Source organism: Centrocercus urophasianus, unplaced genomic scaffold (assembly GCF_019232065.1).
Source record: "Centrocercus urophasianus isolate 14NV4802_14NV808 unplaced genomic scaffold, USGS_Curo_1.0 seq_10, whole genome shotgun sequence".
Taxonomy (NCBI): Eukaryota; Metazoa; Chordata; class Aves; order Galliformes; family Phasianidae; genus Centrocercus; species Centrocercus urophasianus.
In genome coordinates this window covers 22,224,559-22,249,144 of record NW_024884142.1, presented here as the reverse complement: position 1 = coordinate 22,249,144, position 24,586 = coordinate 22,224,559, and the positions used below count along the sequence as shown (strand labels likewise).

Here is a 24,586-nt window from a genome sequence, read left to right as displayed (position 1 = left end):
ATGAGCATAAGAGCAGCTGAAAAATTTGTAAGTCTGCTTGATTTGGCTCAAGAAGAAGGATAAACTAAATCAGAGCTGCTGCTTCTGCCAATCACCCAAAGACTGCCTGGACAATTTGCTCAGCTAGAAGCCAGTGATAACCTGAGTGAGCTGTGCCGAATTGACATTCTCTGCCCAGCTTACAGTTTCATGGAAAGATCTTCCATATGGTGAGTACCCCTGAATGGAGAAGGATGAGAGAATGGGTGAATGGTGGTTGGGAACACAAAGTCTGTTTTCTCAGAGCTCACTGCCTGCGCAAGTATGAGGATTACCTGGAAAACCACACTGAATTGGAAGGGACCCACAAGGATCACCAAGTCCCCCCCCTGGCTCCACATAGGATCACAACAAAATCAAATCCTATGTCTGAGAACATTGCCTAAAAGCTTCTTGAACTTAGGCAGCTTGGGGCTGTGCCTGCTGCCCTGGGGAGCCTGATCCAATGCCTTATCACTGTCTGGTGAAGAACCTTTTCCTAACCCCGACCTGTCCCTCACCTGATGCAGCTCTGTGCCATTCCCTCTAGTTGTGTCACTGTCACCAGAGTAGGGGAGAGCCAGGAACACTTTGTGTGAAGTACAAGGCTAGCAGCAGAATATACCTGAATCTGCAACAAAAGGAGGGTCTGAGCAGCTATCTCTGGATTCAAGATTTCCGTGCTTGCATTCCTGGGACAATGAGGGAACCACGAACCTTCGAGTTGGTGGTCCATAAGCTGCCTACAGAATCATCATTCAGTTATTCACCTTTAAAGACTTGCCAATAAAGCTAGAATGTAGTTTGGGAGATATTTTGAACCTTGGCACTGATCCACCAGTTCAAAATGTGTGTAAATCATTAGATGAAATAACTTCGAAAGGTCATTTTCAGCCTCACATTGCAGAGGTTTCTGAGTAATGGTAGAATACTTTTGCTCTTCTCTGGAATAACAGCAAGACTAAAAATGGAATGGCAAATAATAGATAAAAAAGATACAGTTTCAGTATCCATTACTGACAGAGCAAGTTCATGAGGTTTTTCTATTTATGCTATACCTAGTAGATTCGAAAGAGATAGTGTGTTAAATTATGCCATTTGAGAATTATACAATATCTCATCTTTAGTGAAAACTTGTGTCAAATAGCTAAACTACGTACAATTTTATTATTTGAGAATTATACAGAATGTAATTTGAGAGGAAGGTTGTGACAGGTGCAACTACTCGCGTTTTCTCCTCACAAAGGATGAGATGCTTTATTCTTCTCAAATGCTACAACTGGTCAAGGATTTCTGAAAGAATAATACTCCTTAAAACAATATTATAAACCTGAATTCTTAAGTTTCACCTGCCAGGAAGAGAAAAATGAAAGATTCTGCATAGGGTATCTCAGTGACATGTACTGAATTTCAAGCTGCAGGGCAGGCAATCTTCTGTGGAAAGACCCAATTTTAATGCTTCGGGACTTCACATCTGTGAAAGCCATATCATTACACTGGCACATAGGGTTGGTTTCAGGCACATTTTTGCTTGGGACCTGTTACTCGTGCTCATCAGAAGAATCCCCTGGAATACCAATGCCTTATATAGCCTCATTCTTTGGAGGAAGGGACTAATGTGGCTGACACTGAGCTACAAGCACCATCTGAAGCTGAATTCCTGCCTTCAAGCCTCAGCAGGGCAGGGACCATCCCTAGAGCACGATGGTGCTTTCATACAGCTCTGATTATTAAATTGCAGCAAATGCTACCACATTTCTTCACCCAGATCTAACCCTTAAACTGATAAGGAATCGAAGTGTTTGAACATGATGAATAGCAATGTAAGCTATTTACATAATCACTGTTTACATTCTGTTAGAGGTGACAAAATCATCAAGAAAAAAATTGTCAGTGTTGATAAAGAGCATATCAGTAAACAGCAGATTAGGCAGGACACAGAGAGCCTTACAGCCCAATTATACATAATTTGCCATGGACATGGTTTGAGAAAGAAATACACACAATGACTTAGAGAAAATTGCTTAGCTTGGCCACATCCTTATTAACAAAACAGCAGTGCCTCAGGGTAAATTGTCCTTGAAAAGTAACTCCTGGGACTAATAGCATATCCTCATCCTTTGCCTTGTAAGGCAGTGGGGGTTATCCTATCTTTCTAACGACATAGCCTGAGCCTCTTCAAAATATAGCTGACCTTTGTGCTTTTCCATAGCTCCCTAGACTTGCCTCTAGTCCCATGGAGAGCCAGGATCTGTACCACTAACCAATCACGGGCCTTCAGCAGTTCGTTTTAGGGGATCTATGCAGTGGTTTACTTCTACCTTACAACCAGGATGCTGTGGAGATGGGTAGCTGCAATACATCTCTCAGCCGCGGTCTGCAGCTTTACCCAGTGAGCATTCTTGCATTCTGCCCAAAGTCTTATTCCCACCTTGTGTTGCACAGATTCACTTGACTGCAGGCAATGAGGGAAATCAAGATGCCAGAGAAGTGGGTGTGTGATCTTCCCTCCTGCTTAAGGAAAATGTCACTATTGCTGTATTTTACCCTGGCCATTCAAGAAAAAAAGAGCTTTTTGTTTCCACCACACCTTCAGCAATGGTCCCACGGAGCATTTCATTTCATCAATCAGATGAAATGACAGTCAGCTTACTGCAAATTTTCAAAATCAGACCGTACTGAGGAGCATAAGGATAGTGACTTGTTGTTCGTTGTTTTCACATAATGAGAAAGCTTTGTAGTTCCATCAAACTCACATGAATGTTAAGGACAGACTACCAAATATAATGTCTTAAGAAAGTCTGAAAGGTGCAGTGTTTTTAATCACGGCTTAACCTTTCCTAAAAAGATGAATAACGATCCATTGCCTAATAGAATTTAAAATGAGTAACAAAGGAAACAGACAGAATAGAAAAAGAATCTGTTGAGGAACATTTGGATGAGCTGGAATAACTCAAATCATCACAACCAAAATCTCAGAATGACAAAATCTCAGAATGACAAAATCTCAGAAATCACTGGAGTGATTTGACAGAGAATGGGGAAAATCTTGAGAAAGAAGAACAATCCCAAGAAGGACAATCATGTTATCATCTTGAGTACTGAGAGAATAGGATTAAGTGAGGAACACCTGGCTGGGAATAATACCATAGGAGAAGACCTAGAATGAACTGAATTTAACCATTCAAAGTGCCAGACAGAAGACATGGGTGGTAAATATTGTCCTTCACACGGTACTGCTAAAATCTTTATTGGTGTTTATTTCTAGTAATAATGCTTTTTTGTAGAAAAGTGGTGATGAATGGGAGTTGTCAGTGCTAGCTATATAAGATGTTGCTATAAACAGAGAGGGGATCAGATATTCTCTGCTGGCACTGAGACATTAATCTGGAAATGCATGGGAACAATAGAGTTTGTGTTAAATACTAGAACTTTCTTACCATTGGACAGCTAGGTAAACATCAGATGGTTGAAATATCATCACTGGATGTTCAGACAAATATCTCCCGGCTTGAGATCAGCGGTTGGATTATATGACCTTTTGTGCCTGGCATTTCTACAATTCGTTTCTTCCCAGAACTTACCTTGATTTTTAAAATCTCTTTGTACCACACTGAAATTCCAGCTGCAAGCTCTTTTTGTTATTGTTGTTGTTGTTGTTGGCCATATGGTTTTGAGCACAGAACAGAGTATGGTGCTTGACGAGCTGGAAGGCTCCAGGGACATCCTGTAGGAACAACACAGAGAAGAAATACTGGGAAGGTGAGCAAAGAGGGAGAGGAATACATTAGCTTTCTGCCTCAGTGGAAGTGTTAAAATACCAGTGTCTTTGAGATCAACTAATTGTGCGTTGAGTTTGCAAGCTAAGCACGAGGGTACTATTTAAAATGTATATTTATGGTATCATGACCATAACTAGGGTTTAATGAGATTTTCATTCTGGGAGGAGACACCATGAACAGATGGAAAGGCAGCAGTAATTCACAGACATATTGATGAGGCATGCAGGCCAACTGGGTGCTGGTTGAGCCCAGCTGTCCCTCTCTCTGGTCTAATCTATTTGGAAGAAAAAGGGACAGGGTTTCAAGCAACACTCCCGTGTGTTAATTTCTGCTTAGAGTTGATGTAGTGTGATCCTTTTTCTACTGCCTTTCTTACCCATAGGTAAGATGCCATCTTCACTGCTTTGCAGGTACCACCATTCACAGACTGAAATGGGATTCAGCAATTTCCTTTTTCCTTTTAGAGTTGGATCTGTATGGGCAAACCTGTGTTGAGGAGAAGGTAGAAGGTGCCTGCTTTCCCCTGGCCGTGATGAATTCTCAGCTGTTCTGAGACTATAAGGTTATTGAACAGAGACCACATCTTTGTATATGCCTTCTCCTGCTGCCTTCCTAATGTCTCCTAAAATTCTTATACAATTGCTGTACACAACACATGCAGTAGCATACAGTAATGAAATATCCTCAGCCTGGCCAATGAGCTCCACAAACTCCTTCGAGATTTGAGGAGGTGGATTATATGCTCGAAGACTTTGAAGTGATCTGTCAGTTCTCCATCCCAGAGAGGTTGTGGATACCCCCTCCCTGGAGGCACTCAAGACCAGGCTGGATGGGGCTTTGAGCACCGTGCTCTGGTGAGAGGTGTCCCTGCCTATAGTGGGGGGTGGAACTAGACAATCTTAAAGGTCCCTTCCAGCCCAACCATTCTATGATTCTATAAAAACGCAACAGACTTGCAGCACCATGAAACACTCATCACTTCAGAGTTTACCAGCTTTCAGAGCATATCTTTATATAAAATAGACAGATTCAGTCAGTTACCATCATACGGCAAGAGGCAACCCAAAAGTGGATACACAATCAAACCAAACCTCCAGCCAACACCAAGAAACTTTGCTATCTTCTGATTTGCAGTACAAGGTGTCAGCCAGCTGTCTTGTAAGGCAGCTTGCAAGCCTCAACGTACAATAGCATGTTTCCAGGGTGATTACTAACTGTCTCTGTGTGTTGCAGCTCAGATGAAAGTTTGGGGCTTGTGAGATGGAGGACAGTAAATTCACAGAGGGATCAATTAGTCATCAGGTGGGGATAAGCAACCTTTCTTTCTGAATCAGTCAATGGATACAGCTTCACAGCTTCACCAATAGTTCTAATTTCAGAGTGGCTTGTTTCATCTTAACCTAAGCCTTTTCCAAATGAAACCAAGATAGAGAGAAAGCCACTACTTCAACACTAAAATAAGTGTGCTTGGAGAGAAATTTACTTGCATTTAGTTGTCCTGGTTTAAGTTCGCATCCAGTTAAACTAAAACAATTTACTGTGTCAACAAGGTCTTGCATAGGTCCCAGCACTGAAACATAGAGGTGTGGGAAGTTCCCTTCTGATTTCAAGAGAAATTACAACAGACTCTTTGATTTCTCAAGATAAAAAAAACATCAACTTGAGGCTTGTGAAAAAAATCACAACATGGAGAAAGAAAATATTTTCTTTATGAGCAATGACTGGTAGTAACCTGGAGCTTTTCCTCTTTTGAGGGAATTTTGTTAAGCCAGTATGCCTTAAACATTTGTTTGCTTGGGTATTGCTTTGTGCTCTTCTGTATCATTGAGTCGACGAGAAGATGACAGTACTTACAGGATTGCCTCTTGTCTGTTAGGACACTGGTGCTACAGCAACATTACCTCATTAATATAACATTACATTACAAATAAAACACAGAATGAAATGTTCAACCCTGCTAGTGTCAAGACCAAGGGTCAAGTAGGCTTTCCACATACAGCTTTTAACTCTCATTTTTTTCATACTCGGGGCCTGCTCAAAATATAAGCAAACTGACTGGGAGCCAGGACTCAGAGAGATCAGTGACTTCTGAACTCGGTTATACAGATACAAGGGAGGGGTAGCTGTAAGGCATAAATATGATCCCCTTCCTATTGTCTGAAAACAAAGATGTAACAGGAGAGTTACACAAACAAAGTGTAAGAACTGAATCGAAGACCAACTTAAGTTTCTTAATGAGGCAGTCTTAATTCCAGCATTTCCTATCTATGAATGCTTAAATTTACAAATACTCTTGTAACATAGCAATTTTTGGTATGCAATTGCCTAGGCTGAGAAGCAAAAGAACACTTCTACTTCTGTGTAATTATCTTACCCCTGCAGATTGTCAAGTATTTGTTCCTACCCCATAGACCTTTTCCAGTTGCACCTGTGAGATGTCATAAAATCATAGAATTACAGTAGAATCACAGACTGGCTTGGGTTGGAAGGCCAACTAGTTCCAACTGTCGCTGAGGGCCGGGTTGCCACCCACTAGATCAGGCTGCCCAGGGGCGCACCCAACCTGGCCTTGAACACCTCCCGTAATGATATGTGTCTCAGCATCATCAAGTCACGCTCTGGCCTGGGTTTCAGAGGTGTTTGGAGGTGGATGTGCGGTGAGAGCACTGATTTCCATCCATACCCCACATCCAGAAGACTTCCCTTCAGCAAGATCTTTGCATGTTCATTCCCCACCTGTTCCAGCCTTCACCACGGAATATCGTGGTGCAGATATCTGAACCTTTTCAGAGCTGAGGATTCAGCTCTTTGTTTCAAACTTATTTTGCCTTACGCACTCATTCCCAAGTAAAACAATGCTCATCTTTGTGATGGCTTCCAGCATGCCCTGCAGAGCCATGCTCACTCTGATGCCCCCTCACATTGAGCCACACTCTGTCACTGCTGCCTCCCTGATCTGTCCTTGCGAGGCCGGTCTGAGCCCAAGTAGGCAGCAGGACACCTCCCTTGTACCCACTGCCTGTAGCCACAGAGGACCAAATGGGCATTTGCAGCTCTTCTTTCCAGGAATTTGGAGCTGGTTGCTATAGTGATAAACAAGTTGGCTTATTAGGGGAAGGAACAAAGCACTAGAGAAAATGATTTCAAAATGGCCTACGTGCATACATAAACATGCAATCTCGTCCTTCATTATCAGCCCAGGCAGCTGGGGTTCTTGTTTTTGGAACATCACAGACACCTTATCTATTATTTTAGCACATCCAGTCTGGTTTCCACTGTCTGTTTTTTTCTGCAATATCTTGTGTGTGAGTGAGTGTGGGGTCCTTCAGTTCTGAATTGGAGAACGATGTTTCTTGGGGAGTTCCACAACTGGACACCACAGGGAAATGCAATCTGTTAAAGAAAGTGCTGGGTGACCTAGTAAGGCTGAAAGAAGCGCAAAGGAACAGATGTAGACAGAAGGAATTAAATTTTTGCTGCATCCTGTGCTGTTTCCCCCTTGTTTTTTTCTTCACCTCCTGCTGACACCAAGACACCTCTGAGCAGACACACAGGGTGCTGATCTGAGCCTGTCAGACGGCAAAACATTACATTCTCTGTAGGAAGTCTGGCTTCGGAGCTGGTCTTCTGGGCCTTTGCAGAAGGGTAATAAACCTGCTCTGATTTAAATGCCTGGGTAGCAACGAGATCAGCCTCACGCCCTTGGATATGTGGCAGACAGTGTATGCTCTTTGACATTCCTGTGAGATGCAGCCCTGATGCTCTTTTTTGGCTAATCCTGCATTTTGATTGACTGAGCAGTGCCAAAAGGTACAAGTTCAAACACTAAAAACCACACTGCATATACTGAATTTAGATGGGTAGGCCAGTTGCATTGCCTGCTACAATTTGAGTCACCTCGTATCTGGTTTTAACTGTCGCAGAAACCAAGCTGATGAGCCACCTCTACATGCCAGAGCTGATTATCCATTTTCATTTATCATCAGTCAATGCTGTTGAAAAACCCCAAAACATTCCAGAGAAATGAACCATCCTTGAATTTAGTCTATTCTATTACAGACATGTGGAATAGGAGGTATTTCTCTACAGTGTTTTATCCACAAGTTAAAAATAATGGCCTGTTTTGATATGTTTATCCAACTGTTTTCACTTCTGTTCCTGCAGGACTATAACAGTTGATCAGCTGCAGAACCTATGAAACAATCAATTTTAATAGCCTTGTTTCAAATACTACCCATAACTCTGACTGTCTTTCCAATATCTGAAGAACAGCCTGCAATGTTGTACCTAGCTTGAGCAAATCCTGCTGCTTAGAAATCAAGGAGAAATCCAGATGCTTTGAGCCAGAAGAAGGTGCGGGCAGACAGAAGATTCTGCAGCACGATCTAATATAGAAAAAAGAAATAAAATTAAAAGCCTGTTTGCTCCTGTAAAATAAGATTTCTTGTGTATGTCCATGCATATGGACACAGATACTAACACTGCTTTCTGTCACTGTCAGGCATTCTTCCGCCAGAGCCAGGCATCCTCCACTGGTAAGAACAGTGCACAAAGGTAGAGGCAGTTTTTATCAAAACAAATGAAAAATTGCGTGCCAAGTCCTGACACATCTCTGACAAGAATCTTTGGAGAGCTGTTAGCAGTATCGTAATAGACGAGCCCAGCAACAAAGCACTGCAAACAAGCAATACCGGACTGGATCCTGGAGGGACACACCTGCCCCCATGCCATCACACAGCCCAGAATATGCTCTGCACTGCGTGTTGTATATGAAACCATAGGAACAGCCTGAGTCACACACTGAGATTGGTACATCCATCACAACTTAGAAACTTGTCCTTTGTTTCAGAGTTGCACCTGAGGCCTCAAATTAGATGTGACAATTTTTATATCATCCTGTGCTAAGGTGTTCTGCAGAAAAACCTATCTTTGTAGACAGCTTGTCTTCACAAATGGGGTGGTTATTTGATTGGGTTCCTCCAATTGCCAAAGGAAGAATGTTTTCTTTGCTCATCAAAAACCAAGAGTTAAATAAATAGCAGTTAGCTTGTATGTAGTGCTTGATTATAGCTTACCTGCCCCTCTGATGCAATCTGCACACAAAGGTAACAGAATGATGCCGCTTTATTTGATCTCACACCTGACGTGCTTGAATCACGACCTCCGACTGCCCTGTGGCACACAAAAACATATTACAGTGGTTCTGGGGTAAAAATACCATTGTTGTAATTTGTTATAGGACAGGTGCACATCTCAGATCATCCTGTTACAGATATGGGCAGTTAGAAGCAGTAAATATGCGCTAGCAAGTGCACTGATACATACAGCTGCCAGCTCTCAGCAACACAATTAGAGAGATGGGGGAACACCACAGAGTTCATCAGGAATCTGATGAACTACAAAGACAGGCTGAGGGAGCTGGGCTTGTTCAGCCTGGAGAAAAGAAGGCTGCGGGGTGACCTCATTGCAGCCTTTCAGTACCTAAAGGGAGCCTACAAACAGGAGGGGAATCAACTCTTGGAAAGGGTAGATAACTGCAGGACAAGGGGAAATGATTTGAAGTTGAGGGAGGGAAGGTTTAGGTTGGATGTCAGGGGGAAATTATTTACAGAGGGAGTGGTGAGGTGCTGGAACAGGCTGCCCAGAGAGGTTGTGGATGCCCCGTCCCTGGAGGTGTTCAAGGCCAGGTTGGATGGGGCCCTGGGCAGCCTGGTCTAGTATTAAATGGGGAGGTTGGTGGCCCTGCATGTGGCAGGGGGGTTGGAGATTCATGATCCTTGAGGTCCCTTCGAACCTTGGCCATTCTGTGACACTGTGAATCTCCCTGGTGCTGAGTGGATGCCTGCACTCCTTCCTAACCACCGCAATCACACTTATCTGTTCTTACTGCTACCTCCACTCAGGCTTATAGCCACTAACCACTACACATTCCCGCGAGCCCAAGTTCCGAGTGCATATGTGAAGTCCACCAAAGACAGTATTTCTGGCTGAACTGGGAAGAACCTACGTGCCCTGTGAAGAACATCAGTTACACACATCCATTCGTCACCTTCACTTCCTATGTTCTGCCTCAGTAGGTTTTTGGGGTGCTGACGCCATATCAAACAGTTCCTGGCTTTGGATTAACTTTTCCAAATGAGAACAAACAGCAGCTCACTGGTATGTAGCTTCAATACATACACTGTGTTACTTAAATGAATTCTCTCTGTAAATGAGACATTTGAGCAAATGAGAAAACAAGGGTATGCACAGTCACTGGGGAAAGATGGTATTTAGATTTTTGTCCTTTAGATAAAATGCATCAGAACAACATGGGCAACTGTAATTTCATGTCTGAGGTGGTTTTGATTCGGATATATTGAACTATTTATGCTGGCTGCACTGTGCTGCGTTGCTCCGTAAATCACACAGCGACCCCTCCATCTCCCCACCAAACACACTAACTCCCATTACCTCTCGGCCACACAGATGTTCCCTGATTGAGATACTCAGTGCGTGGTTGTGTGCCACCCTCACTTTCACATGGATTTCAGCCTACGTTATGTCACGTCAGCGCCCTTTGTGTGTGTGAGCCCTGTGGGTTCATACGTCCTTCTGAATAACAAATGGATCGCTCCATGGGTATGAGAGATAGATGTGCTGCTCTGTCTGTGGCTGTTACACACGTGCTGATGTGAAGGATGTGCACAGAGCAGAAAGGAAAGGAGCAGCTTCAGAGGAGGAGGCAGTGCGAAGATGTGATCAATGTCTCTAACCCACACCATTCCCTAATACCTAATATTCAGTGACAAATCAGCCCGTTTCTGAACCCAAACAGTCCCCGGGTTGGTGAGCTCACGATTCAGCCTTATGAAAGGATGAATTTTTTACTCAGAGAATGAAAGAGAACTCGGAAATTGGTAAATACCAGCGCCGTGCCTCTGTGTTGTCGTGCAACACTCAGGTGCTCGGTTCGAGTTGCGCGCAGCTCTTTAGCTATGGCAGCAGAGTGCTCAGAATGCATTGGAAACTTCCTCGGTGAGAAAGCTTTGGTCTGACACGCGCATTCCATGCGCGGCATAACAGTTAACGAATGCTTTCTCCCAAGCAAGGCAAAGGCAAGTGCGTTACTATCAAATCCTCACGCATTAATGCTTTTGAAAGGAGCTCTCACGCCATTCTGATCCCAGACAAGCAGCGGTGCTCGGGACGGCGATCCGGGAACAGGAGGTGCGCGCGGGGCTCCCGGTGCCGCTCTTCCAGGTGGCGGCGGAGCGGAGGGCGGCAGCCAGAGCCCCAGACGCGGATATTTACAACTTCGCACTTCTGCAGCGCTCCGAAATATTCCTCCTCTGGGAATAAAAAAAAGAATAACGGGGCGGGTTCGCGCGGGCGGAGGTGAGCGCCGCGAACACCCGGGGCCGTCGGGGCGGGATGGAGCGGCGGGCAGCCCGGAGCGGAGCGGGGCGGGGCGGGACCCCCGGAGCCGCCCGCGGGGACCCTCCCTCCGCCCGCCTCCCGCCTCCGCGCCGCCAGGGGAAGCGGCGGGGAGCGAAGCGGCCGCTCCCCAGAGCCCCCCCGGCCATGCCGAGGAAGGAGGAGGAAGAGGAGGAGGAGGGAGCGCGGCCGCTGGCGGGATAGAGGCGGGCGGCGGCGGTGCCCCGCGCGGGGCGAGGCGGAGCGGCGGCCCCGCGCCCGTCCATGGGGCGGCGCTGAGGGACGTTGCGGCGCGGCGGGGCAGCATGAAGAAGGCGCTGCTCCTCAGCCGCTTCCTTCTGCTGCTGCCCTGGGTGCTCGTCGTCGTCATCGTGCTGGACATCAACAGCAGCAGGGCGCCGACGCCCTCGCTGGGACCCCGCGGCGGAGAGAGTGGCGGCGGCAGCGGCGGCGGAGGGTCCCGGCTGGCGACGGAGCGGGCGTCCTCACCGCGGCGCCCCGAGGCCGCGCTGCCCACCATCTATGCCATCACGCCCACGTACAGCCGCCCGGTGCAGAAGGCCGAGCTGACCCGGCTGGCCAACACCCTCCGGCAGGTGGCGCGGCTCCACTGGATCCTGGTGGAGGACGCGGCGACGCGCAGCGAGCTGGTGAGCCGCTTCGTGGCGGACGCCGGGCTGCCCTGCACGCACCTACACGTCCCCACGCCGCGCCGCTACAAACGGCCTGGGCAGCCCCGCGCCACCGAGCAGCGCAACGCCGCCCTGGCCTGGCTGAGGCAGCGGCACCAGCACCTGCCGGCCCCTCAGCCCGGCGTGCTCTTCTTCGCCGACGACGACAACACCTACAGCCTGGAGCTCTTCCACGAGGTGCGTGCGGACGGGCCGCGGGCTCCCCTAAGCGCCGGCCGTCGGCGCTTCCCTCCGGCGCCCGAGTTCGGTCCGGGCGGGCGCCCCGCCGCATCCCCGGTCCCCGCCCCGCCGGGATGCGGCGCCTTGACGGGGTTCCCCGCAGCCCTGCGCACTTGTGACGGCTTTCCCGTTTCCCTGCCGAGCGAGGAGGGTTTGGGGATTATGTAACGAGTGAGAGCCGCCACGGACCGCCCTGACCGCCCCGGTTGTTCCAGGCTGAGCCTCGCGTTCCTTCAGGTGACGCCCCGGCCGCTTTTTCGTGGCTCCTCGTGGAGCCGCCCGGGATGCGCGAAGCCCTCGCTTCCTAGAAGCGGCGGATCGGATCGCTCCCGCAGCGAGCGAGCAGCCTTCCAGCAGTCCCTCGGTGCGGGGACGCGCTGTTGTCTTTACTTCAGCCCCGTGCTGGGGCGCTCCAGTAAGTGAGGCTCTCTGCTCTCTTTGTGGCCCCCCTCGGCAGGGAGGAGGGCTGTACGATGAGTGGGCCACCAGCAGCGGAAGATGACTGTTGGGGGTGTAACCTCGGCAGGGACGCAGCGGGGTCGACGGGCAGATGGGAGCATGAGGCTGTTGGTGACCCGCGTCCCTCGCTGAGGGGAACTGCTATGCTTGGGAGTCACAAGGGTTCTTTGGATGCCTTAGGACAACGCATGAAATTCCCTAGAGCTGGTTGTTTTAGAAGAATTGCTTTTGTTTGCTCGTGTTTAGGTGGTAGTGCATCTGTTCCTGTTTTCGTCATGCTGGCAGTTATGCGGTCCTTCTGAGCAGGGTGCCCCACTTTCTTTCTCAGTTTGGCATTCAGCACTGTTGCTGCCAGTTTGAGGACCTTGTCCTGGAGACACAGTTCTTGTTGTGAGTGATGTCCTGAAAGTCTAGTGGCTGTGCTGAGGGTGTTGTAGTGTCCCAGACCTCCATGGGTGGAAGCGTCCGTTTCTGCTCGAAGATACAAAGTACCCTGATGCTTCCTAAGGGGCTCTGTAAATTGATACAGAAAATGCATTAAGAATGGTTTGAGTTGGAATGAACCCATAAGGGTCACACAGTGCAGCTCCCCTGCAGCGAGCAGGAACATCCACAGTTAGATCAAGTTGTTCAGAGCTGTGTTCAGCCTGATGTGAATGTCTCCAGGGGTGGGGCATCCACCACTTATCTGGGCAATCTGTTCCTGTGCTTCACTGCACTTACCAGGAAAAACCTTTTCCTTATATTCAGTTTATGTATCCCCTCTTTTAGTTTGAAACCATTTCCCCACTCCTGTTGCAACAGACTGCTTAGAAGTCTGTCCCCTTCTTTCTTATAGCCTTGCTTCAGGTACTGAAAGGCTGCTCTCAGGTCTCCCCACAGCCTTCTCTTCTCCAGGCTGAACAGCCTCAGCTCTCTCAGCCTGTCCTTGCAGAAGAGGTGTTCCATCCCTTGGATCAGTTTTGTGGCCCTCCTCTGGATGTGTCCTGACAGGTGCTCATGTGCTGAGGACTCCACATCAGGGTGTAGCACTCCAGGTGAGGTCTTACCAGCGCAGAGCAGAGGGGCAGGATCCCTTCCCTCAGCCTGTTGACCATGCTTCTTTTGGTGTAGCTGGGGTTGTAGTTGCCTTTTTGGGCTGTGAGGGCACATTTGCATGAAAGCAAAGGAAAGGAATGAGCGTGTGGGGGGCTAACCTTAAGAATTACGGGTGTGGCAGAGGATTTATGCTTCCTCTCACTCACAGGAGCACAGGTGATCTTGCACCCACAGCCACTCACCCCTGAGACTGCCCTTTCACCAGGTTTAGCTGGTGGGGAAGAGCTGTTTATTTTGTGCCTTGTGTTTGCAGGCTGGCCCATGTGCATGAGTGAGTTCTCCCTTGAGATGTAGCAGCTGTAAAGCTCCGGTGTGGGAGCAGAGAGGGAGCTTTTGCTTCAGATTCCACCAACTGTTCCCATGGCTGTTTTTTGGCGTCACTGGTGTGTATAAGGCAGTCTCTGGGATGCCACCAGTAGTCCCACTGGGAGCACCTCGTCCACCTGGCAGAGCTAAGTGGAAGTCCCCTGGCAGGGTTTGCCGGAGGGATGTGCCTTCACAGCAAGTGGGAAGTGCATGTGCAGGGAGATAGCAGTCTTGTTGTTAGCAAAGGCACTGCTTGAAATTTTATTTCTTGTTCAAAAAAACCTCTGTGGTTACAGATTCTGACTTGACAGCTTTGTAGTAAATCCTGCTCTCTCCTTCAGGAATTGATTGATTTATGAGGGTAAACTGAGCTTCTTTTCCGAGCACGAAGAGAGCACTTCAGAATGTGTTGCATGCAGAAGGAATCCAGTAGTAATTCTGCCTGAAAGTGGCTCTGAAGGTGCCTGAGAGGGAGGTTTTCTCTGCCTGTTATATGGTACTGTACCAGGAGCCATCCTCCAGCTCTGCAACTTCCTAATCCCACATCAGGTCATCTCTCACCCACTTGGGGAGCAGCATGAATGTGAACGAGGAGAGAGAAGCTCTCGGTTCTGGTTGGAGCGCTGCCCTCTGCTGGCTGGGCAGCCCTCTGCAGGTCGTGTCACAGGCTAAGGGACATGAGGGTGGGTGAGAGGTGTGCATTTTGCTGCTAATTCCTGCAGTCAGGATGTTACTGCAGGGCAGAAGATGTGCCAGGGAGCTGTATGCCAGTGTAAGATTGTGTTCATGGAGGCTCCTCTGCTGTGGGTTTCCCTGGTGCTGCAGTGAAAGGCAGAGCCTTTTAGCAGAGCTTGCTGTGAGCAGTGGTGTATGAGCAATAGGGGCACAATAAAAAAAGGAGTGTGTTTTGACATAGGATGCCATGGCACGTTGCTGAGAGCTTTCAATGAGGAAATTCTGATCTTTGTCCAAAGTACTCCTATCTGGTATTTACAGGAATAAGTGTGTTGTATTTGATAGGGAGTGAACTATGCAGCGTCTTATGTGGAAATGAGGGGAATAGAAAACAGGAAAAAAAAAACTCTGCAGAGGTGTTATGCTGGGAAACACTGTCTTTGGTATAAAACTGGAGCTCTCTGTTGCTTTTATAAATGTTTGTGGGGTTGTTTTGTTTTGTTTTGTAGGACATATAATGGATCATGTGTATAGCTTAGTTTTTTGCTGGCAAGATTATGTCCTGGAAGTCAAACTAGACAGGGGATGAGCAAGTTTAGCAGTAGTTCTTAGAGTATGGTGGAGAGGCTGGGTTGTCCTTCTGCTGTTCCAGTGCATTGGTCATCTGCTCAGCTGAGTGTTTTGTTGGGGAGGTCCCATCTTCCTTGCAAGAGCTTTGGGGAAGGACCAGTTGTTCCAGGGTTGCAACATTCCTTGGAAAGCTCAAGAAATAGTTGCAGGAATGGAAGTGAGGCCTTTGAATTATTCCCAGCTCTTTCCATTTGAGAGTATAACGATGCTCAGGTGAAAAATCATGCTTTCAGTTCAGTGCTGCTGGTTCTGGCATATTGTTTTGTCATTTATTCTTTCGGGATGCAGACCTCAGAAGTGATTTATTTTTTTCCATGCTCACACATGATGCGTTTGCCTGGAGGTGTCCGTCTGCATCAAAACCAGCAGTCCACTTTCTGAAAACATCTTTTATCAGCTGAACCTCAGCTGCATTCATAACAAAGCCACCATGAGGCCTGAAATCCCCAATTCAGTGCGTGATACGCTTTGCAGATGTTTCTGTATGAATCATCATAACTTCTATTTTATACTGTAGGTCATTCTTCTTGCAGTGACTCTGTTATAGTTTGTTGCCTTTGTGCTTCATCCTATTCCTGAATGCAAGTTATTGTAATATTGTGACTGATTCTTAGCAACTGCTGATTTTATATTTTCAGACATTCTGGAGGAAAATTTAGGTAAGACTCATATTCCACTTTCCTAGAGAGGTGTTAGAAACAAGACTCCAGCCCAAGCGCTGGGAACTGCAGGTAAACATGGTTGAAATTTCCCTGCCTTGAACTCTTCCCCCAAATTCTTAGCAAATGTCTTCAGTGTGCCGAAAGGTGAGCTTGTCGTATTAAGAAATGCATTGACTTCTGCAGGTTCCTCTTTGGGTTCTGTCTGCCAGTTTTGCTTGCATTTTGCTCAGACACTTAAAGTGAGATATATTTGAAATTAAAGTGCTTATGTTTAAAGCCATGACCTCCCTCGCTGCCACCCCTAGCCCTCTGGTCACTGCTGTCTAAGATTTCATAGCAGGGTTCGCTAGCTGCCTAGAGAATGCCAGAACAGCAGATACTGGAACAGGCTGCCCAGAGGGACTGTGGATGCCCTGTCCCTGGAGGTGTTCAAGGCCAGGTTGGATGGGGCCCCGGGTAACCTGGTCCAGTATTAAATGTGAAGGTCAGCAGCCCTGCCTGCTGCAGGGGGTTGGAGCTTCATGATCCTTGAGGTCCCTTCCAATCCAAGCCATTCTATGACACTGCTGTCATGCCTGAATGTGAGCTGAGGGTTCCTTTAGAGGAACTCACGCTCTACTATGTGTTCTGAATACAGCCCTGTAGAATGGAGTTCAAAGTAAATCACAGCATTAATTCTCATTTCTAAGGAAAAACAAATCCTTTTATTTAGTAGCTCAGCATTTAGCCTAGTTGCTCACTGAGCTGGAGAGCAGAATTCAAATTGCTGTATCTGTTGCCTGCACAAGGATGCCCTGACTATCATGCTGGAAGGGAAGGAGGGGAGGAGAAAGAGCACCACCCTTTTAGCTTGAATTTGAGGATGTTTTTACAGATAATTCAAGGTTCATGGAGCCGCAGAAAATATGAGAATCTGATCAGTGTTCTCTGACTCAGTCAGCTGGGTTCTTCTTCGCAGTAGTAGTTTAAACAAACATTGAATTAACCACAAAATCTCTGGTATTTAGAAAGTATGATAATGCTACCTAAGCCTAAGTTGTCCACGCAGGATCATCCCCTCAAATCAACCAGATGGGAACGAATCATGAGGAAGAGATGAAAAATAATGAAGATTTCTTCCTTGCTAATAGATATTGATAATTCTCATAGTGGCACTATAGAGCAGAGTTGTTTGGGTAGTTCAGAATGAAGGGCAGGGACACAAGAAAATGTTTTCATTCTCCCAGGATGTTTGCATGAAGGTAGCAGATATTCTAACTCTTGCTAACAGTTTGCAGCTCGAAAAAATCCTTGTTAGTGAAAGCAGAGCCTATATATATGCAGACACTATGTCTCACACAGACATCTGATGGCCAGTACAAGTGTCTGCCAGCCAGCATTGGCTTCCTTCCTTTCTTGCTGGCTCTCTGTGATGCTGTGGCTTTCTACTTTGCATTACTGGGGCAGAGCTGCTTCAGTTCATAGAATCATTGAATGGCCTGGATTGAAAAGGACCTGTGATCATGTAGTTTCAACTCTCCTGCTGTGTGCAGGGTCACCAACCACCAGACCAGGCTGCCCAGAGCCACATCCAGGCTGGCCTTGAATGCCTCCAGGGATGGGGCATCCACAGCCTCCTTGGGCAGCCTGTTCCAGTGCGTCACCACCCTCTGAGTGAAAAACTTCCTCCTAATATCCAACCTAAACCTCCTCTGTCCCCTAGATAATGCTCTTTCAAAGTGAATTTTATACACATTTCAGGAGATGGTTTGTTTTCTGTTAATGGCTTAAATTGGTATGGTTTTGTATATATGTGGGAGATGGCAGTTTTTGTTTGCTACTTTATTCATAGACTTAAACTAGCGCCAAAAATTCCAGGGACTTTTTGATCTGTTACAACAATCAAAGAAACCTAATGGAGGCTTCTCCTCCTGATTTGAATAGTTTCTGGTTGAAACATAAGTGAGAACTGATGCTGTTTGATTTGTCAAAAAAATCTCAGTAAAATATTTTGAAAGCAAGGATTAAAATTTCTGCATCTCTGACTCTGTTCACGACTTTCTCTATTAGCAGAAGGTTCTACATAGTTTTTTGATTCCTTTTCTTTCCCCCGAGGGTTCTGTTGGCTTTTTTCCCTCTTGCAAGGAGACTTCTCACATTCGATAGGGCTTTTATAGGAGTGAACAGTAGGGAACGGAACTTTTGCTTTAGTTTTTCCATGATCTTCTTTGTAAAACAGTTTGAAAGCAACACAGAAAAGACAGAAGAGGTATTTCCTACCTATTTCAAATGTAACGAGGGAAAGGTTTGTGCTCCTTTGATAGCTTCATATAGCAGATTAAGGGTAGGACATTTACGTAAAAGTTGACTTCCAGGTAGTTTTTAATGGATATGGTTATGCAAAAGATTTAAAAGTAGTAAAAGTGAATCTAATTCTCTTTGAGAACACGGAGATTTTCTGTTGGAAAATCAGATTTTTGCCATCGTCTTAAAAATAACACTCAGTAGCACAGACAGAATTAAATATTAGCTGGCTGTCATTAGTTATTTGCCTCATAATAAAAAAAGATCTGAATAAGAGTTAGCAGTGCATTAAATACCTTTCTGGGATGTAAATTATTTAAGAATACATGGCAGATTTTAAATGCACACTGACATTCCCCTTGCACATAGACATGTAATACCTATGCTAAAAAGGTTGCGTTGAAAGATGCTGGTAGAGAAACAATGACATGGCTTAAAAAATGAGAGGAAACAGTGCCAAAAAGGTTATTTGAAGCGGGTTTATTCAAGTGAGCGGCTATGGATTACAAGGTACCAAACACTCTCTATTTCTGTACTTTGACAGCAATCTTCTCCTTTTTACCTGCAAAACTAATACTGTTGCTATGAAATTAATTATGAATCGTCGGTGGCTCTTTAGAGGTGTGTTGCACGATGCAAGAGCACAACTGAGTGGAATGACAGAAAACAGGATAAGAGAAAGAATTAGTAAGTGGAAGAGCTGGAAGTGTTGTGTTTTGGAAGTCTTCCCAGTGCAGAGATTGGCTCCTAGCTGCAGTTGTTAAGGGGTGGTACAGCTTTCTCCTGTAGTGAAGCAGTGCTGACATTTTACCCAAGGATGCTGATGTCATTTAGGAGCATTAATCAATGTATCCAATGTGCAAAATGTTGCTTGAGAGGGGAAGTTAATCTGTCTTCCCTATGCGGTGTGGACTGTAAAAACCATTGGAGGCAACGTGAGGAAAGGTAAAAGGAAGAGCTTTCCAGTAGTATGATGAAGCAATGAGTCTCATTATCTGTAAGGGCTGTGGAGCTTCTGTGGTGTTCAAGAACAGACGAGACAAATATCTGTCAGGTTATATTGAAGTGCCACCTCCCCAGCTGCAGGGCTGGCTAGGGGAGAGACTGCTTTGCAGACCCTTCCTGTGCATTGTCCAGTGGAGGCACAGACCCTTTGTAGTCAAGTTCACTGACATCAAACTTGCTTTTTGAAGGTCCTTTCCACACAACATCACAGGCACAGATTTTCTGTGACTCAGTATCCCTTTGAAGTAGTGTTAGGAGTAGGAGCTCCATTTCGTGCCTAAGTGAATGGGGAGCAGAGGAGCTATCCTTCTGGCAATGTAAGTTTTGTTGAAACAGAAATTGGCTGTGTGTGGCCTGAGAGTAATGCATGATGCCTGTTTTGAGAACAGATAGGGTTGCTGGCTGTGCTCAAGTAACCTGTAGCACTCATTTTCTGGGAGAGCTGTGCTGGAGGACCTCTATGTTACCTCTCTGATAGCAGTAAATTGGAGTTTTGCATATAGGTGTATTTGAAACTCACTGGAATGGAGTTTGATCCATTCATTCCAACAGCCTGAAGATGGACCAGGACGTATCACACAAGGGCTGAAGCAGTAGAGGACAGAACAGTGCTTACTGCTTGCAGCAGTCAGATTTGCTTTGCTAGAAACATTGAATCCCAAATAGAAAAGCATCAACATCAGGCTGCAATAACACCAGGATGGTTGTTTCAGCACTGAAGCCTTTTCACTGTAAAGAACTAGGAGTCTACTTCCTTCTCTCTGTCATTTACCTTTTTTCCCCTAAGGCTTCTTTATTTTCTCACTGGCTTGACATCTTACCCATCCATCAGTCCCGCACATCCCATTAAGTAGCTTTCCTTGATTGACTGAGATGCTTTTTTTGGCAATGCTTTTAACACTATCTCTTCTATTACTCAGCTACATTTTCTGCATTTTCACTTGTTATTCTTTAGCAGTCCCTGTGTTACTACTATATCTGCTGCCATGTTCCCATCACCTCATTGGGATTTCTGTTGTCAGTTGTTAATGCTCTCTCTGTCATTTCCTTGCCTACTCCTTCCTAGTTCTCCTCTGCTTCATTTTGGCTTATTCTACCATCTTAGTGTCCGTTTCCTCACCTTCACCCACCCAGAACATCACTCTCCTCTGTGTCCCAAAGAAATTAAGGATAGGAAAAAGCATTTCCAGGAGATTCATCCTAACTTAAGGCAGCTAAGCCAGGTAGGATGAATCACATTGGCACATTTGTATCTCTGCTCGTTAACTATCAAAGTTGAACTAGGATAAACTAGATGCCTGACTTACAGAGAGTTCCCTGTAAGTGCGATGAATCTCATTCTTGTACACTGCCAGGACTTAAAAGCACTCAATGATAAGAGAGCATGCGATGCCACATTAAAATGACAGCTAGAAGAGCAATTTAGGAAGCTGTTTTCATTTATAGGATTTGAATAGTTGCGTAACCCACAGCAGCAAAGCTGTTTAGAATTAGCATGTTTCTGAATCACCTTTTCATTTGATAGTGCCAAATTCCAGCTGCAAGCTGACCTTTTAATCCAAATATGGCTTTCACAGAGTCATACATAAATACAGCCATAATGCATCAGTATGTTAAATGCATAATGCTATTCTCAGAAGATTGAAAGAAATATTCCCACTTCCATCTGCCTAGCACATCCCGAGGCTGCCAGGTATTTCAGAATTAGCATAAATAGTGGTCTAGATGTGCTCTGGCTGTTTGTACTGAAAGGGATTGTTGCATTCTTGACACAGGCTTATTTCATTCTCCACAAATGGAACCTGTGAGAATAAGGAAAGTAACACAAGGGCAAAATAAAGAGCTCTGTAAACGTTTACCTATTTTCTTCTGATGTATGGTGGCTTTACTGGCTTAACTTGCAGACATGGAGACAGACCCAAGGCTATAATAATTCTTGGGTCATTTTGTGCCGATTTCATGAGGTCAGTGAGATACTCTGGAGTAACAAGGTTTTGCTACACACTTTGTAAGGTGAGATATTAATGTAAATCTTCCTGGCTCTGTTAGTGTGAATGCTGTAGCCAGTATTCACCCAGTACAGAAGTGCTGTGTGACCTGGCTCAGTTTGCAGCATAGCTACAAAAATGTGGGAGAAGAGCGAGCTTGGACTTACTGTGCATGAGCTGCCTTAGTGTAGCTGGGGGCATGCTTGTGCTTACCTGGGGGCACTTTGTGCTTGCTGTGGGTGCGGACCGGCAGCTGGCACAGAGCAGCTGGAGCACTGTAAATCAGTACAATGATAAGTTGGTCCTGCAGCCATATGCTCAAGTATGTGTTGGTGCCGATAGATAAGAGGTGAGGGGATATCTGTGTTCATCCTGCAGATAGCACCAGCTTAGTGTAGTAGGATGTGTGGCTTGATCGTGCCCTGCAGACCTACTGGAAAGTTGGCTGTATAGACAAGCCCAACAGGATCATGCCTTATGTCCATATCCCATGGCTTTGGATGTTGATGTCCATACACCATTAGAAAAAATTGCAGTGTGGATGTATCATTAAAATAGGTAAAATCATGAAGGTGCACTGACCCTGACATAGTGGAATTCAGCATCTTACATTGAAGAAACAAGGCAGTGAGTAGGATTGCAACCCTGGACATCATGAGAGCCAAATTTGACCTCTTCAGGGATCTGCTTGGAGTTGGGATCTTCCATGGGTTGGAACATTGGAAGTAAGGAAGCCCAAGAGAGTTGGCTGACATTCAAGTACCACTTCCTCCAGGCTCAAGATTGGTGCATCCCTAACAGTAAGAAATCAGGCAAAGGTGGCAGGAGATCCACATGGATGAGCAAGGAGCTCATGGAAAAACTCAAATGGAAGAAGAAAGTCTATGGAATGTAGAAAAGGTTTCTAGCCACTTGAGAGAACATGGCAGACTGGTGAGGCCACATTTGGAGTACTGTGTCCAATGCTGGGCTCCTCAGTTCAAGAAAGAATGGGAACTTCTAGAGTCCAGCGGAGGGTCACAAAGGTGATGATTGGCCTGGAGCATCTCCCTTATGAGGAAAGGCTGAGAGACCTAGGACTGTTCAGCCTGGAGAAGACTGCAAGGGGAAGACTGCTTATAAAAATCTAATGGGTGACAGTCAACTAGATGCAGTCAGGCTCTTTTCAGTGGTGCCCAGCAATGGGAAAAAGGGCAGTGGGCACAAACTGAAAGTTCCATATGTTCTTGAGGCAAAACATCTTTACTTGTAAAGGTGACAGAGCACTGGAATAAGTTGCCCAGAGATGTTGTGTAGTCTGGCGATATCTTCCCTGGAGATATTCAGAACCCACATGGATACTTTCCCATGTAACCTATTCTAGGGAACCTGCTTTGGCAGGAGGGTTGGACTCGGTGCTCTCCAGAGGTTCCTTCCAACCACTACGATTCTGTGAGGTTTGACTGATTTCTGTATCTCAGTAGTTGAGTGCTAATTCTGCATTTTCTAAATGGAAGAGTGGAAGAGATGGGAAAAATAATCTGAAGCAGGCAGGAGCAATAAAACAGTCAGTGGTTTGGACACAGAAGATGCACGAAGAGTTGGAAGGAGAGGAGGTGTACAGCTCTCTTCCGTGTGTGCATACACAGCTGATTTCTAAATATGTATTTTATGTGCTCCCTATGTTCACTTGAAAATCTGCTAATGTTTCTAACTTAAAAATGAGTCTCAGACTGAAGCGCTTTCTTTGTGTTTGTTTTTTTTTTTCTTCTGGTGGATCTCCTGGGAGTTTAGATGATACATATGATAAATCTTTCACCTTGACAGAAAGAGAGGCAAGTGTTTAATATTTAACCAAGGTTGTCTTTCACTTGAACGTCTTTCTATAGGGGAGTGCATTACAAATAAGTAAAATTGTATTTGTTTTTGCAAAGATGAGTGTTTGAGAGGAGAAGGGGATTGCATTTCCCTAAGGAACAGGCCTCAACTACTCTAGAAGATGAGATTGTTTTAAAAATCAATCAAATTAAGCCTGTGTTACAGTGGGGTAGCTTGATACTTGCTTGAAAAGAACCATGTTTAAGCACAGTAGTTAAGCTAGTGTGGTACAGCTTGGCAAATTGTAGTGCTTGTGCTCTCCATTCTGCGTCTGGCTCCTCAGTCCGCACCGCGGAGCAGCTCATCGGTGTTTAAATTGTGTTACCTTCCCTTTCGCTGCACAAATCGGGCTGCTAACCAGTGTGCTGAATTCCAAGAACCCCAACCTGACACACTTGTTGCTAAAGAGTCATTTTCCACTCTGCAATCTCCTGTGGGATAGATGAGGCCACGATAGATGAGCGTTTACAGGATTACTTCTACTTATATTGGAAACAAACTCCCACGCTGCCCATGCCATAGAAACTCAGCAGTTCTTTCTGAAACAGCATGTAAATGTTTAAAGGCATGGTCCAAACTTTTTTTTTTTTTTTGCATGAGCCTTTAATAGATGTAACCTCTTTTGTACAGATCTGCTGTAGTGCAGGCAGGGGGAGAGCTCTGTGTCACAGTTTCTTAACTGTACGTGTCTTAATGAAGTGTGCATTTGCTAATCATTCCTATAATAGTCTATCTCACCATGCTGCTATGCTACATAAGCAATCTATAGAAATATACTTACTAAAAGAGTGCCAAACACCACACACCTTTAAAACAAACATGAAAGCAAGAACCATTTTTTTCATGACTTTACATTTCTTATAAAAACATGAATAGAGCATTTCTGGTAGGGCGGAGGTGCCTACTGGAAGAGAGCTGGAGCTCTCACAGAAAATGAGTAGGCCTTTGCAGCCTCCAAACGCTTACCCTGTTGGGCTCAAATCTGCAAGCAACCGTTGCTTTTAAATGACTGTTACAGAGGATTAATGTGTAGGCTTCCCACCAACACTTACAGCAAAGCTTTCTAGGAGTAGTGCAGGAAATCACGCTCTGCTCACCTCTTGCAGATGCGCACGACCCGTAAGGTGTCGGTGTGGCCTGTGGGGTTGGTCGGGGGACGGCGGTACGAGCGCCCGGTTGTGGAGAACGGCAAGGTCGTTGGGTGGTACACGGGCTGGAGAGCTGACAGGCCCTTCGCCATCGACATGGCCGGTAAGTGCTAAGCTTCATGCTGTGTGAATGACAGAAAGCTCATCGTGCCTATTCTTACATTTTTTTGTGAGCGGGGTGGAGGCATACATCCCTGGAGGCATTCAAGGCCAGGCTGGATGTGGCTCTGGGCAGCCTGGTCTGCTGGTTGGCGACCCTGCACATAGCGGGAGAGCTGAAACTAGGTGATCATTGCGGTCCTTTTCAACCCAGGCCATTCTGCGGTCCCAGTGTAAGCAGATTTTAAA

General features: G+C 45.9%; 1 protein-coding gene across 1 annotated transcript in view; it reads left to right on the top strand.

Moving 5' to 3' along the window:
- Positions 1 to 24,586, top strand: part of B3GAT2 (beta-1,3-glucuronyltransferase 2) — a 41,074-nt gene that overhangs the window by 8,357 nt on the left and 8,131 nt on the right. Inside the window, exons 2-3 of the mRNA XM_042824530.1 lie at positions 10,970 to 12,085; positions 24,197 to 24,341. Of these exons, the coding sequence (XP_042680464.1) occupies positions 10,970 to 12,085; positions 24,197 to 24,341 (1,261 nt within the window). The remainder of the gene's footprint in view (positions 1 to 10,969; positions 12,086 to 24,196; positions 24,342 to 24,586) is intronic.